This window comes from Ceratotherium simum, chromosome 7 (assembly GCF_057802395.1).
Source record: "Ceratotherium simum simum isolate JZ-2026a chromosome 7, ASM5780239v1, whole genome shotgun sequence".
Taxonomy (NCBI): Eukaryota; Metazoa; Chordata; class Mammalia; order Perissodactyla; family Rhinocerotidae; genus Ceratotherium; species Ceratotherium simum.
Genome location: NC_141906.1, coordinates 67,947,090 through 67,962,978, shown reverse-complemented (window position 1 = coordinate 67,962,978; position 15,889 = coordinate 67,947,090). Strand labels below are relative to the sequence as shown.

Genomic DNA, 15,889 nt, shown 5'->3' with positions numbered 1-15,889 from the left:
TAAGTCATCTGGGGACCAGTTTGGAAATCCCATGCTACGGCAGAAGTAAACTTAGGGTATCACTTTAGAGAGACAACCTGGAGAGAGCTCTGTGCAGGTGAGGAGGAGAACAGAGCAGACATGCACAAGAGAGCAAACCACGTCACCAAGAGTGGGGGGACGCAGCCCTCAGGAGCAGGGAGATGCAGCGGCGGCCACGACTCCTTTCAGCTTCCCCACCTCAGCCAGCCTGTTTCCTCACCATCAACCTCCGCTTCCTTGAGAGAACCTGGGTGAGTCTCTGCTCCTCGCAATCCAAAGAGCTCCAACTGAAAATGACAATGTGAACGAATCCACGACCATGAAGTTTTACACAAATCCTGGGACGGGTTGCCAAGACAGAGGAAACCCTTGCCAGTTTGTGTAGCCTCACTACAAACCTCTTCAGCACCAGCATCCATTTTGGACATGCTGAGGAGGTCTCAATGTTGTCACTCTCAATATCAGTCTGCAAGGAGTCACAACAACCCCTCCTCGGCATGTCCCAAACAGATGCAGGTGCTGGAGGATCTGACCCAGGGCAGCAGCTCCTGGGACCCTGGATATAAGCGCTGAACCCCTCACAGCGACCATCAAGTCAGCCTATGCTTAGGCCCAAAGCATCAGGCGGTCCAGCAGAGGAATGGCCCCTTGCTGTCCCCAGCTCTATGCAGAAAAGGCTTTCAAAGGTCACCTGTTCAAGCTGATCTCCAGTGTCAGGCTCCCTCCGCCTCTGACAGGCCAAGTCAGTGGGCTGCACCTGTGCTGACTTACCATGGTTTCCACTCCACGGGCAGAGGGGCCACAATGCCCTCCCGCGCCAGCCACATCAGTTCCGGTTCCTTGATGGGGTCAATCCCAATCTCTCTGGCAAATTCAAGAATTTCTGGGAGGAGAGGCAGGAGGGTGGGAAGGTAAGAGAGATGGAGAGAAGGTGGATGGAAAGAAGAAAAAAAAATCACACAGCCTCGTGAGATAAGAGATATATATATACTGGTCTGTGCCCCCAGTTGCTGGTAGTATTTGGTCTTTCACCCTGGTTCTTGACACAGAACTCTTAAATCTCTTGGAATTTCCTGGGTGATGGCAGCATCTTTTGTTCCATGAGGTGACTCTAGGTAGGCTCCTGGATGGCTCACACACGGGGGCTGGTCACCACAAAGACCAAGACATGATTAAAAGCTTGGAACTTTCAGCCTCACCCATGATTCTCCAGAGATGGGTGAGGGGCTGGAAAATGAGTTAATAATCAGTCATGCCTACATGATGAAGCCGCCATAAAAATCCCTATACTACTAGATTTAGAGAGCTTCTGAGTTGGCGAACACATCCACATGCTAAGAGGGTGGTGCACTCCCAACGCCATGGGGACAGAAGCTCCTGCACTTGGGACCTGCTCAGACCTCCCTAGCTATTCATCTATATCCCTTATCATATCCTTCATTATATAATAAACTGGTAAATGTAAGTGTTTCCCTGAGTTCTGTGAGTTGTTCTAGCAGATTATTGAACCCGAGGAGGGGGTCATGGGAACTTTGGTACACAGCCAGTTGGTCAGAAGTACCAGGGACAACCTGGAACTTGCAATTGGCGTCTGGAGTGGGGGCATTCTTGTGTGACTGAGCCCTTAACTTGTGGGATCTGATGCTATCTCCAGGTAGACAGTGTCAGAACTGAAATGAATTGTAGGACACCCAGCCGGTGTCGGAGAACTAGTCAGTGTGGGGAAAAAACCCACATCTCATGTCAGAAGTATTGAGTGTGAGGGAAAGGGAAAACAGACATTTTTCCTAGACAAGCTTTTTTCTACTTTGCCCTTACCTTCCAAATTTTCTTCAGTGAACAGGTATTATTTCTCTAAATATAAATAATAAACATACATAATTTTGTTTTCTTAAATTACCATTTATAAATGGTATACCTGAATCAAGGCATACTATTTCCATACTCCAAGAATATAATCTGAAGCCAAGTATAACAAAGGCAAAAAAAATAAGACCAAGACTTCAGTGTGGCAGAGGCCTCAGGAAGAACCCAACAGCCACAGCCAGAACCATCCTGAATGTGGGCAGTCTTACCAGGCAGGACACAAGCTCTCCCAAGATTTGCAAGATCTTGATGCAAAAGTGCTCGTCACTCTATCAACAAACACGTCCTGAACTACAGATGACTAAGCCCCTTGGGGACCTCACCAGCACAGGAACAGAGTGAAAACAAGGTGATATGTGCTGTAAGGGAGACAGGTGTCGTGTGCCATGGGAGCAGAGAGAAAGCAGTGACTTATCCTGCCCAGGGCCAGGGCACATCTGAGCGGCGAAAGTGGGATGATACGCAGGCAGCCTTCTTCCCCACTCACTGAGCCCTCTCTTCCACCAAGGGAGTTGTTTCTTTTTCAGTTTTGCTATATATTATGGACTCTAATACTTTTGTTGTACTCTTTTGGAATCAAGCATTTAGAAAAGATCTTTTGCCAGAGATCTGGAGGACTAGAGGACATATACGTCCTGAGTTAAGAGCTATCTCCCCTAGAGGAAAAAAGAGAAATGAGATGACCATTGGAATATGTCACCAGAACCCCAGGATAATCAAAGAAATACCAAGGGGCGTCATGCTTGAGTTGACAATACCCCAGGTCAGAAGGCATCACCAGTACGGTCATCTCCATGGAGAATGTGGAGGCTGACATACCTGGGGACTAGGAAAGAAAAAGCACTTTTTCAAAGGACCAGCTGGAATTTGGCTAGCCAAGGACTAACTTATTCACTGATTTCACAAATAATTTTTGAGTGCCTCCTATGTGCCTGTCACCATGCACCCTGATTAAGAGAAATGGTCTCTATCCTTATTGAGTTTACATTCTCGTAGAAGAAACAGCCACTAAAGAAGTAAACAGATAAATATACAAAGAATTAAGCTTCTGATAAATGTCATGAATGAAGTAAATGAGGTATGAGACAGAGAACGTCAAGATGGAGGGGGCACTCCTTTAGAATGGGTCAAAGAAACCTCTCAGAATGGTGACACAACTGAAACCTGAAGGAGGAAACAAGCCAGCCATGCAGAGCCCTGAGAAAAGAGTGCTCAGGCAGAAGAAGAGCAGGTGCAAAGGGCCTGGGGGAAGAAGCAGCTTGGCCCATCTGGGGACTGTCAGAAAGGCCATGTGACTGGCAGAGTGAACAAGGGACAGAGTGGCACTGGTGAGCCTGGGCAGGTGGCAGGGCTGGGTCATGCATTGTACTCAGCATAAGCCCACTAAGGGTTTTATGCTGAGTACAACGGAAGATTCTTAAAAGCAGAGCCCTGATATGATCTGCTTTACACTTACTCTAGTGCTACACAGAGCAGAGACTGGAGACGTACAAGACTATAAGCAGGGAGGCTCATTAGGAAGCTACTGACAGTCCAGGAAGAGAAAAAGGAGGCTTGAGCTTATGATGTCTAAACTTGGACTGAGCCAGAGAGTCTTTATAAACATCCTTAGGAAAATGTTAGATTCATTTATAATATCAAACAAAAAAGATAAAATATTTAAGAAATAAACTGAGCAAGAAATGTGCAAAACCTATAAGAAGAAAACTTGACGTTCACTCCTGAAGAACACAGAAAAGACACAAATGGAAAGGAATATGATGTTTTTGGAGAGGAAGACTTAACTTCATAAAGATGTCAATCCTCCCTGGGTTCATTCATAAATTTAACACAATTTTCTCCAAATTACCACAAGTTCCCCCACACACAGCCCTCCCCAGAACTGGACAAGGTGATTCTAAAGTTCATGGGAAGATAAACAAGATAAGCAAGAAAACTTTCAAAAAAGAAAAGCAATGAGGGCATCTCAGCCCTACTGGATATTAGAATTTATTATCGAGCATCCGTGATGAAGAGGATGGTACTGGCATCTAAATAGACAGCCCAGTGGAAGAGAAGAGAGAGTAGACCCAAATACAGGCAGCACCCAATCTATGGGGGAAAGATGAGTCATTCCATGAACGGTGTGGGGATAAACCCAGAAGAAAAATGAGAGAAGTATTTTATCCTTGGAGCAGGGAAGGCTTTTCTAACTATGATACAAAATTCAGAGGCCATGTGCGGGCCGGCCCCATGGATTAGTCGTTAAATGCATGCGCTCCGCTGCTGGCGGCCCGGGTTCGGATCCCAGGCGCGCACCGACGCACCGCTTCTCCGGCCATGCTGAAGCCACATCCCACATACAGCAACTAGAAAGATGTGCAGCTATGACATACAACTATCTACTGGGGCTTTGGGGGGAAAAAATAAATAAATAAATAAAACTCTTAAAAAAAAAAAAAAAAGAAAAATCCTATGCTATAAGCAAAGTCCAGGGTTTAATGTGGGAGCCATGGACTCCTGGGGGTGCAAGAGTGCTTCCCCCTCTCTCACAGGCCTGCAGACCATCTGATTTGCAAGCAAAATTTGTGTGTCCAGGCCCAAAACTTAAGAGAATTTCAAAGGAATCTTCACCCCCGAAAATAGCATAGTACTTCAAAGTGCAGGCCCTGGAATTAGAATACCTGGGTATAAATCCTAGCTGCACCACTTAGTAGAACTGTGTGACTGTAGGGAAGTTCCTTAACCTTTCTGTGCCTTTGTTTCCTCATCTATAAAACGGGGATAATAATAGTATCTAACTCACGGAGTTACTGTGAGGGTTGGAAAGGAAATACATGTAAAGTTCTTAGTACAGAGACCGGCACATAGTAGCACTCAATAAATGTTGTTGTTATAGTTATTAATAATGTTACTATTGTTAAAAAAAAAAAAACCCACTTTAGTTTGTCCTTAACAAGTTGGGTTTCCTCTGGCCTCAGGACACATTGCATTTTATGATATCCTCTACCATATTTTCATTTAAAATTAATCATCAATCTAACCCAAGGTCAGCAACCTTTTCTGTAATGGGCCAGACAGTAAATATTTTAGGTTTTGTGGGTCATATGGTTTCTGTCACAACTACTCGACACTGCCCTTGTGGCATGAAAGCAGCCACAGACAATACATAAACAATTTTTTTGTGTGTGTGTGAGGAAGATCAGCCCTGAGCTAACAACCACACCAATCCTCCTTTTTTTGCTGAGGAAGACCGGCCCTGAGCTAACATCTATTGCCAATCTTCCTCCTTTTTTTTCCCTTTTTCTCCCCAAAGCCCCAGTAGATAGTTGTATGTCATAGTTGCACATCCTTCTAGTTGCTGTATGTGGGACGCCGCCTCAGCATGGCCGGACAAGTGGTACATCGGTGCATGCCTGGGATCCGAACCCGGGCCGCCAGTAGCGGAGCGCGCGCACTTAACCGCTAAGCCACGGGGCCCGGCTCTACATAAACAATTAAGTGTGGTTGTTTTCTAATAAAACTTTATTTACAAAAGCAGGCAACGGGCCAGGTTACGCCCATGGGCTGTAGTCTGCCAACCCCTGATCTAACCCAACTTTCCTGAGCAGCCCTGTGCATGTACCATACTTTGCACCAGAAGAACAAAAAGAGAGATAATTCCTGCCCTCAAAGAACTATTACAATACACCCCAGGCCTCTTACCTTGCTCACTGGGAATGTAGGTCTCATCGTAATCTTCCTCCAGAACCAGCTGGTCTCCTATGCGGATGGGTCTTCCGGCCATGATTGGTCTGGGCTCAAATGCCTAGATCCCAGAGACCCCACCCAAAAAGGAAATCAGTAACCCAGCTCAGAAGACGAAAAGTTGGAGTTGGGTCAGGGAGCACCTCGCTCAGACCAGACCCTAAGCCAACTTAGCTGGTGATTTTCCAGACACCAGGGAGAGTGGAGGGCCGAACTCAGGCCTCACAGCCTCCATGCCTGCAAAAGTCCCCTGAGACACACCTCCCAAAGGCTAGTCCACACTCTGTGGACCACAAAAATCTGGAAGCCCAGCTCGCTGATGAGTTTGACTTCATATCCCCCCCCAATAAGAGAAAGGAATTAACAATATAGGACCCCCAGCTAGAAAACCATAGCGAGACACCAAAATAGCTAGCAGCACACACACCCCCAAATACCAACATACCCAGTGCAGTCACACTGTCTCAACACATGTCCGTTTGCATTCAACAATGCCCTCAGGGAATCTAGCACAACTTCAACAGTAGTGGAAGGCAAAAGGGAAAAAGAGTCCTGCTCCGGGAGTACTCAGAAGTAACACACCTCCACTGAAGGGAAGAAGGAAGGCTTTGTCAAGGAGCTGGGCCAAAGGCTGACAAGAATTCTGATAGTGGGGAAAGGTACTCTAGGCAGAGGGACATCACGCACAGACAAGGCGATCTGCAGTGCTGGACAGCAGTGTGCACGGCAGAGGCTGGGTGGACGGCCAGGTCAGGGTCTGGTCACGGAGGGCCTGGCAGGCCATGCAGAAGAGCCTCGACTCTGCCCTGTAGCAAAGGGTTTGGTGAGAGAAAGCAACAGAGAGGCCTTGTTTAGCATGAGAACTCTGGCAGGAGCAGCATGACCGGACTGGAGAAACGAGACTAGTGTATGGAAAAGCACGGAGGAGGCTGCCGTCCAGGTGAAAGATGATGAGGGCTCAGACTAGGGCAGAGCAGTGGGAATGGAGAAGAAGGGACAGACACAATGGACACTGTGATGTTAGGCTGGAGAGGATCAGGATGTGGGAGGAAAGAGTGGAAAGAGTCCAACTTGAATCTAAGGTTTCTAGCTCCAGGGACAAGGGGGTGCCTAATTCTTCAACTGACGAGGTAGTGCAGTTCTAGAATTGCTCCTCCCTTCTCACCCCTACTCTTGCAACTACCTCAGGACCCCCAGGTCACACCAACTCTCCCCCATGGCAGCTCTCAGGCTGAAGCCCGATGACACAGAGACAAGTCGCCCTGTAAAGTGGCTGCCGTGGCAAGCCCTGCCCGGAGAGCCTCCCCCACCGAGGAGGCGTCAGCCACATTGCTGTGACCAATAGGAGTTTGGAGGAGCAGACCTCTCCTGTAGCCACTTCTTCAGAAGCTGTCACTGTTCCACCCGGAGCAGCGAGCATGACACAGCCCTCTTCAAGCAGGGACGTGAACAGAAAGACCCTGTCCTCAAAAAGATCAGGACGTGGCCTGCAATGAGTGCTCAGGAAACAGCTGGATCTGGTGACTCTGAATCTATTCCAAGGTCCCTAGAGAGGGAGCCCTGAAAAACAGCAAAGGATCTATGAGGGATCGCGACCATGGCCCTCTCTGCTTCCTGGCAGCTGAGAGACAGGCAAACGAGGTGTCCTGCCTTAGGACTCACAGAGCTGGTTCCCTTTGCCAGTCCACTGGACCCATGGGAGCCAGGCTCTGCCCCTCTCACTCCCACCATGACAGCTCCACGCAGTAACTTCGTGCCTTAGGAAGAAAACGCCAATGGAAGAAGCACTCCTGTCTGCAGTACATAAGCCCAAGTGGGAATCTCTTCCTTACCCTAAGAAGAACCCGTAATATCCTGCAGACATAATACTCAAGCCTCTATACACACAGTCAGAGATGAGCAGAGCCCAGCTGCCACTGACTCTGAAAAAGCAGAGCAGAAAAGTACAGGGGACCAGGGCAGTGACGTGGCCCGATGCCTGTGACTTCAGGAATTACTGGAATCTGTACTCCGCTGAGTCAGGGAGGGCAGGGAAAGAGAAAGGGAAAGGGGAGGGAGGAATCGATAGTGGCCTGAACATCAGGCTGGACACTATTCAATCCAACAGGCAGTGATCTATATAAGGCATTGCATCAACTCTCTCAGAGAATGAGAAATTCTGCATTTGAGAAATTCTGCATTCTTATCCCTGGACACATCCCATCTCCACAAGGCATGGGGTAGTTTGTAAAATCTCATCCTTACGGCAAAATGCCTAATTAGCTACATACATAATTACCCATATTTAAGAAGAACCTGGAAAATCTGAAATCATGCATCACTCAAATATCAAACAAATCTTCTGCCAGAAAAAAATATATATATGGGTGGGCCGTATTATACCTTCTCCTTGCCTTGCCTGGCTTCAGGAAAGATGTGGGCAAGAACAGGGCCAAAAGGGCAGGAATTGTAGGAATGAGGAAGGTGGGAAGAGAAATCCTATTTGTTTAATGGCTACTAGAGATCATTTACTCATTCAAGAAATATTTATTGAGCACCTACTAAGTTTATTTATTGAGCAGCTACTAAGTTTATTGCTGGCCACTAGAGACGCAATGGTGATTAAAAACAGATTCAGCTGCTCCTCCCCTGGAGCTACACTCTACTGAGGGAGGGAGACAGACCAACCAACCACTCACAGACAAATGTGTAATTATAAATGAGGTAAGAGCTCTGAAGGAAATGAGCCCAGTTTAGATGAAGCCTATGCTGAGAACTGAACGACGAGTAGGTATTCACTAGTCAAAGAGAGGAGGAAAAAGTGTTCTAACAGAGGCAGCAGCACGTGCAAAGGCCCTTCAACAGGAAGAACACCAAGGAAGAAGAAGCATAGTTGGCGATGACACTGGAGAAGTGAGTGGGAGCCAGGATCATGCCAAGAACTTGGCCTTAGTCATAAGAGCTGGAAGCTAGGAAAGGGTTTCTCCAGATACACATTTTGAAAAGATTGCTCTGGCAGTCATTGGAAATACAGATGGGAACGGAGGCCAGATTGGAAGGAAGAAAATCAGAGTGGCTGCAGAGAGATTAGGTAGGAAACCATGAGCTAGTCTAAGTGAGATGATGATAACCTGGCTGGAGTGGTTACAGAGGGGAAGATGAGATGCTAAGAAAGCAGCCCTGAGATCTGCTATAGCAAGTACATGGCACATGTTCTAACATTTCCTTCCAAGCCTGAGACTGTGAAGGGACATCACTAGTCTATCATGGCACCCTAGACATGGCTTCAGAACCATCAACTTTATACTCCATGTAGTGCTCACCAACAGATCAGATGAAACCTCTCAGTGAGGCAGAGATTACTGTCCCCATTTTTCCAAGAAGGAAACTGAGGCTCAGCAAGGTTAAAAACAACAACTTGCCCGAGGTTTCACTGCTAGTAAATGGCTCAACAAGAACATGCACGCACTCACATCTATCTGAGTCCAAAGCCTGAGCTCTGACCTCTGACAAGACCAGAGCGCAAAAGAAGATGGGAGGGGTAGCAGGAGAGAGATCTGCAATGGAAGGCAAAGGGCACATTATAAAGGGCTAGGAAGGACCGAGGCTATATCCTGCACATGATGAGGAGCCATCACAGGACTGCACAAAGGAGACTGGCACGATCAGATCTACAGTTTAGAAAGATGATTCTGACAGCTGTTAATTAGTAAGAACTAATTAGAGGAGGGCAAGAACAGAGGCTGAGGGGCCACTTAGGAAATTATCCTGAAAGCAAAGGCAAGAAATTACGAACTAAGTCAGTGGCTGTGAGAATGGAAAGGAAGGGCCAGATTCTAGGGCTATTAGGAGGCAGAATGACAGGACTTGACGTCTGCAGCAAGTGAGGAAGAGGGAGGAGGGAAATCAGGGCACTAAGCCAGTATGCCATGACTATCTGTTCACTTCTGTGCCTTGCTGATAGCCCCCCGCAGCATACTGCCTAGAATACAGGACATGCCCAACAAATGTTTGCTGCCTATATGAGATGAATGAATTCCCTTCATTCCGACTGAGTGAATGGTGAAGTCCTTCACTGAGACAGGAACTACAAGAGGAGGGACAGATCTGAGGGACCAGAAAGGGTGGGGAGGCATGCAGCCAGGGATGATCAGTAAGCAGGCCCGAGCTCAGGAAAGAGGTCTGGCTACAGCCGCAATTTGGGGTCACCGCTAAATACATGGTAACTGAAACTCGGGGTGAAATCACCCAGACACGGCGTGTGATGAGCAGAAAGGAGCGGCCTGCAAAGGCGGCTGCGGAGGGCTGAATTAGAACCAGGAGAGAGGAGTCGTGGAAGCCAAGCGGGGAGAGCGGTTGCAGGTGGAGAAAATAGATTTTTTTTAATCAAAGCAAGGAAAGGAAAAAACAAAAGCAAAAAACTTTCTAGCTTCCCCAGCTCACCAGAAGCCGGCATAAGGTCGGACTAGCCCCAGACTGGGACACGGGGGGAAGCTTCCCCACAAGAGAGGTACCGAAACAAGGTTCCCAAGGCCGGGCCCTACACACTTCCACGAACAGGACCAGTAAACGAGCCCCTAGCAAGCTCACACACGTCGTCCAGTGCCCGCTCTCACTCCCCCGCCAGTCCCCCAGCCCAAGGCCCTTCCGCCTCTCAGAGAGATTCTGGACAGATGCACCAGTCCGGCCGCTCCTTCTTCACTTCTTAAGAGACCTTCAGTTCCCGCCCACACTCGTGCACATCCCGCTCGTTGGCACACTAGTGTGCCTCAACTCTCCCACTTCCCTCCTTTCCCCCGCCACCCGACCCCTCCCTCGAGGAGGTCCTCACCTGTCCCCCACCCCAGGAGGCTCTGGGCGATTGCTCCCGACTCTGCGCAGCTTCCCAGGCACCACCCCGGCTCCCAGCTTCCAGGGACGCCGGGGTGTTGCCCTGCAGCGGCCAACAACCACTTCCGGAAAGGGTACCAACCTAGCAACTGAGAGTCCCGCCTCTACCCTGAGTCAATAGGGCGCCGAATGAGAGCTCTGGCACTGGATTGGCTAGGGCTCCTGTCCGATCACGGAGGAGGTCTGCTCGTTTCCCGTTGCACTATGGGAGATGTAGTCCAAGATAGTTGATGGGGGTCCACAAGGGGTTAAAAGGGAGCTCTGAATTTAGATGAGGGGAATTTCTTCCCGGACAAGAAAGGCCCATTCATAGTATTTACAGTAACGTCAATTAACGAAGGCCATTTATTGGTCATCATTTTTTAGTATTGTGATTAATATCAGCTGAATACACTGATCATCAATAATCAACCCATTGAGCATTTAATAAAAAAACAAATGTGACTGTAAGGTAAATAAGTAATAAAAAATTAAAAACTGGCTCCTCTGTGCTCTGATTAAATCAATGAGCACCTGACCAAGAGTTAAAAGACCTAATTTCTACTGTCTATCTTTTCACCAGAGCACAGGACTCAACTCAGTTTGCATGTCTGCGAGATGGAGTTAATACTATTTGTCAAAACTATTTCAAAGAGTCTGTCTAAGAAGAAAAAAAGTGAAACAATATGTAGCCCCTCCACACACCCTTTCTGGCAGAAGGGTTGCTACTAATGTAACTCCAAAGAGCTTTAGTTTTATTTGTGCAGAGGGCAAATCTTCCTTTCTCTCATATGTCCTCAACCTCCTAGAGAAGTTAAGAGGGGCAAAAACACCTCTGGCCACTACATCAGTGGGAAAACTGGGGAACAGAAAGGTTAAGAAACATTGCTAGTGGAAGAGGAGAACAGAGCACCTGGAGCAGCTCCCTATAGGTTGCATTGTGGAGACGTTATGTGGCTTGTACCAACTCCCAAAGCTAGTCCCAGCACCACTCAGGGCCTGAGCCCAGAATGAGGAACTCAAAGTGTTGTTCCTGTAGACCCCAAACCAGATGTGGAGAATGTATTCCTCATGTTTAACTTCAAATCTTTTCTGTGGCAGTTCTGCCTGTACTTCCTTTGTTCTGCCTGCAGATGACAAATCATGGCTGCCCCTTCCTCTCCACACTCCTTAAAAGTCTCACTGAAGGGACAAAGGGACCAGACTCAAAGGGATTCGAAGGGCTCACCAGTTCATCCACCACAGACCTTGCACAAAGCAAGGATTCAAAAACCATTTGTAGAGTTGATTCCTATATCCAAGAGCTTGCAATCAATCTAGTTGACTTTAGCTGCCATTAAAATTCTTAACTTTTGTTCCTTCACATGGGTCCCTTGCTGTCTCATGGGGAGAGCTAATAAATAAGGGTCACTATGGGCTTGATGGGATTACCCCACATAGATAAACAATTTTCATTTTATCAGATTCCCCTATAGGTTTGTTCTCAGACACACAAACCAATTTACAAAATGCCCTTAGGCAAATATAATTAAGAAAGCAAATCTTTGGGGGGAAATGACAAAAATGATACACCAATTGATATGCCAGTAATATGCCCAATGAATGAGAAGAGAGACCGAGAATTTCACACATTGTAGCTTATCTTCTGCAGTCAAGGATGAACATACAGGGGTGATTTTTCAAAGAAACGGGCGGAAAAAACCAAATCAGTCCCAAATTTTATGCCCTACCCCCAGGTCATAAATTCCACTTTTAGAACTTTTTTTTTTTCCCTTTTCATACTGTTTACTTGTAATATAGAGAAAACCCACATAGTAAGAAAGAAAAACACTCATTAATCCTACCATTTTTTTAAAAAAGTATATAAAGATGCAAAATGTTCCCTCTACTCTTTCAATTCATCTTATTTAAAATTGCAAACTGTCCTTCCACCTAACTTCTCTGCTTTGTTTTTCCCCATAGCACATAGCACCCTCTGAAATACTGTTACTTTATTTCCTTATTGTCTGTCTCCCTGCATTAGAATATAAGCTGCATGAGGACAGGAATTTTGTCCATTTTATTTATTGATGTATCCACAGTGCCGAAAACAGTGCTTAGCATGTAGTGGGCGCTCAATACACATTTGCTGAATGAATGAATGGGCAAACTGAAGGAAGGAAGGAATCCCACATTTCAGAGGAAACCACTGTTGACATTTTGGTTCCTATCTCCCAGACTTTTTAATGCTTATGCAGATGTAAATTTATATGCATATATGTATATGCACATATGCGTACTTTTAAATTTTACAGAAATGAGATTATAATGTACACATTGTTCTACAATGTGCTTTTTTTCACTTAACATGTCATAAACATCTTCCAAGGTGAGTTCATAAGATGTTACTCCATTCTTTTTTTTTTATAATTTTATTTATTTTCCCCCCAAAGCCCCAGTAGATAGTTGTATGTCATAGCCGCACATCCTTCTAGTTGCTGTATGTGGGACACGGCCTCAGCGTGGCCGGAGAAGCGGTGCGTCAGTGCGTGCCGGGGATCCAAACCCTGGGCCGCCAGTAGCGGAGCGCACGCACTTAACTGCTAAGCCACGGGGCCGGCTATGTTACTCCATTCTTTATATTGGTTACCTAAGATTCCATTGAATGAATGTCTCCTTCCCCTATTGATAATCATTTGTTTTGTTTCTAAAGTTTTGATACTGTATACAATGCTGAAATACTGTTATATTTGTTGGATAGGATCCTAGGAGTGACACTGCTCAAAGAATTTACATTTTTTACATTTCAATAGCATTGCCAAATTTCTCTCTAAAAGTGGAATAATTTACAGTGCAACCAATGCCTTCATCAACACCAAATATTACCAATGTGAGAGGCAAAAAAAATAATGATGATGGTCTCTAAATATTGCATTCTTTCATTATTAATGAAGCTGAGCTTTTTTTCACACGTTTACTGGTCATTTGAATTTCTTCTATTAATTACCTGATTAATTTCACACTCTTGTTCATTTTTCTACCAGGTTGTTTGGAGGTTTTATTGACTTGTGGAAGCTCTTTGTATATTATAGACATTAACCCTTTGTCTCTCTATTGAGTGACAAATGTTGTCTCCTAGTCTGTGACTTATCTTTAACTTCGTAAATGTCATTTTTCTCAGTAGTTGTAGTGATAATAAGACTAATAGTCAACCTTTATTGAGCATTTACAGTGTACCAGACACCATTCTCAGCACATTATATGGATTATTTCATTTAATTCTTACAGTACAAGGTTATCCCCGTTTTACAAATGAGAAAACTGAGACACAGAGAGGATGAGTAACTAGCCTGGAGTTTCCCCGTCTCTAAGTGGCAGAACCAGAATTGGAATCCTGGATGTCCAATTCTACAGACATTTTTAAAATTTAAGTAGTCAAGTCTATCCACTGTTTTTAAAAATATCTTCTGGGGGCTGGCCCGGTGGTGCAAGCTATTAAGTGTGCAACCTCCACTTCGGTCGCCCAGGGTTTGCAGGTTCGGATCCCTGGCACACACCAACACACCGCTCGTCAAGCCATGCTGTGGCAGCGTCCCATATAAAGTAGAGGAAGATGGGCACGGATGTTAGCTCAGGGCCAGTCTTCCTCAGCAAAAAAAGAGGTAGGATTGGCATTGGATGTTAGCTCAGGGTTGATCTTCCTCACCAAAAAAAAAAAGAGAAAATTTTCTGAGTTTTGTTAGAGATCTTCTTCAACATAAGATTATTAAAATATTCTTCTATTTTTTTCTGCAGTTTTACTTTTCATGTTAAGTTCTTTGATCTATCTGGAGCTTATTTTTAGATGAGATAGGGATTTCATTTTTTTTCCTTCCAAATGGATAGCCAGTTGTCCCAACAATTATTGAATAATGTATCTATTTCCCTTTGATATGAATGCCATCTTTATCATATACAAAATTCCCATACAGACATTGATCTATTGATTTTTATTTTAAACTTGTCTAATTACCTGTTGGGTAGGATTTTCTACCCACATCATATCATCTGCAAATATTGATCCTTTTGCTTTCTAATATTTATAACACTTGTTCCATTTTGTCATCTTTTTGAGTTAGCTATATGGGATAAGAGTGGTGATAATGACCTTCCCTTTCCTAAGCCTGACTTTAATGGAAATAACTTTAGCCTGTTACTATTAGGTTTTCTAGGATTTCTGTTATCTTGTTTAAGAAGTTTCTCCTTAGTTTTTACCAGACAACTACTGAATTTAACAAAGCTTTCCACATTTAATAAATAATATGTTGATATAATCATATGGCTTTTTTCCTTTAAGCTATTAGAGCTCTAAAGCTTTTTGCTTTAAGCTCTTAACAATATACAGATACTTCTTGGAGAGTTAACACTTTATTTTTTTTTTTATTGATGTCCTAACAGTTTATAACATTGTGAAGTTTTTTTTTTTTTTTTGCAAGGAAGATCAGCCCTGAGCTAACATCTGATGCCAATCCCCCTCCTTTTGCCGAGGAAGACCAGCCCTGGGCTAACATCCACGCCCATCTTCCTCTACTTTATATAAGATGCCGCCACAGCATGGCTTCACAAGCCGTGAGTTGGTGCGCGCCTGGGATCCGAACCCGCGAACCCCGGGCCGCCGCAGCAGAGTGCGCACACTTAACTGCTGCACCAGCGGGCCCACCCCACATTGTGAACTTTTAGTTGTAGGCTGTTGTTTGTCAGTCACCATATAAATGCGTCCCTTCACCCCTTCTGCCCACTCCCTAACCCCCTTCCCTCTGGTAACCACCAAACTGGGGAGTTAACACTTTAAATCTGATATTAGCCATTTACCCTTATTCCGACTAACAGCACAGAAATCAGGAGGGTCTTGAGGATTTCCAGCATCTGGGTTGGAGGTGAGGGCAGGTGGAGCATCAAAGGCACAAAAAGATTCAGATGAGCGCAGTCCCAGCTGGCTCTCACCTGCCCACAGATTGCAGGCTCCAGGAAGACAGACTGCGCCGCACTCTTCCCCTTTGGACCTTGCTTATGCAGTTGGCTCCTTAGAATACCCTTCTATCCCCCTTAGTTTTGCTCCCCCAATCTCTACTCATGGAAATCCCACTCACTCTTTAAGGCTCAAATTAAAAGCCACCTCCTCCCACTGAGTCTTCCCAGATCCCCTAGATGTCCCCCAAATCCCTACTCCTTAATGCCACATCATTTTGTGTGGTACATGTGCATTGTATTTCTCTCTGTAGCCCCAGTACCTGGCAGAGTGCCTGGCATACCGTGGGTGCTCAATAAATGCAGAATGAAAGACTGACAGAATGAGAGAAGTCTGCCGCCTCTCTATCTTGATGGCCCTTCCTGCCCAGCCAGGGCCAAGGAAACCTTTCCCGCTAGGGTCCTGCAGGGTGGACTCCATCTCGGCAGAGGGCATCCCAGA

At 45.7% G+C, this 15,889-nt stretch overlaps 1 protein-coding gene across 11 annotated transcripts in view; it reads right to left on the bottom strand.

Annotated features, from left to right (window-relative positions):
• Positions 1 to 10,527, bottom strand: part of CEP164 (centrosomal protein 164) — a 64,470-nt gene extending 53,943 nt beyond the window's left edge. For 5 of the 11 annotated variants that reach the window (XM_087433739.1, XM_087433743.1, XM_087433744.1 and 2 more), the window contains exons 1-3: positions 10,424 to 10,527; positions 5,572 to 5,674; positions 793 to 904 (exon numbers count right to left, since the gene is read on the bottom strand). In XM_087433739.1, coding sequence (XP_087289865.1) covers positions 793 to 904; positions 5,572 to 5,653 — 194 coding nt within the window. In that variant the 5' untranslated portion in view covers positions 5,654 to 5,674; positions 10,424 to 10,527. The other 6 variants (XM_087433746.1, XM_014785120.2, XM_087433748.1 and 3 more) reach the window with 4 other exon arrangements.
• Between the last annotated feature and the right edge of the window lie 5,362 nt (positions 10,528 to 15,889).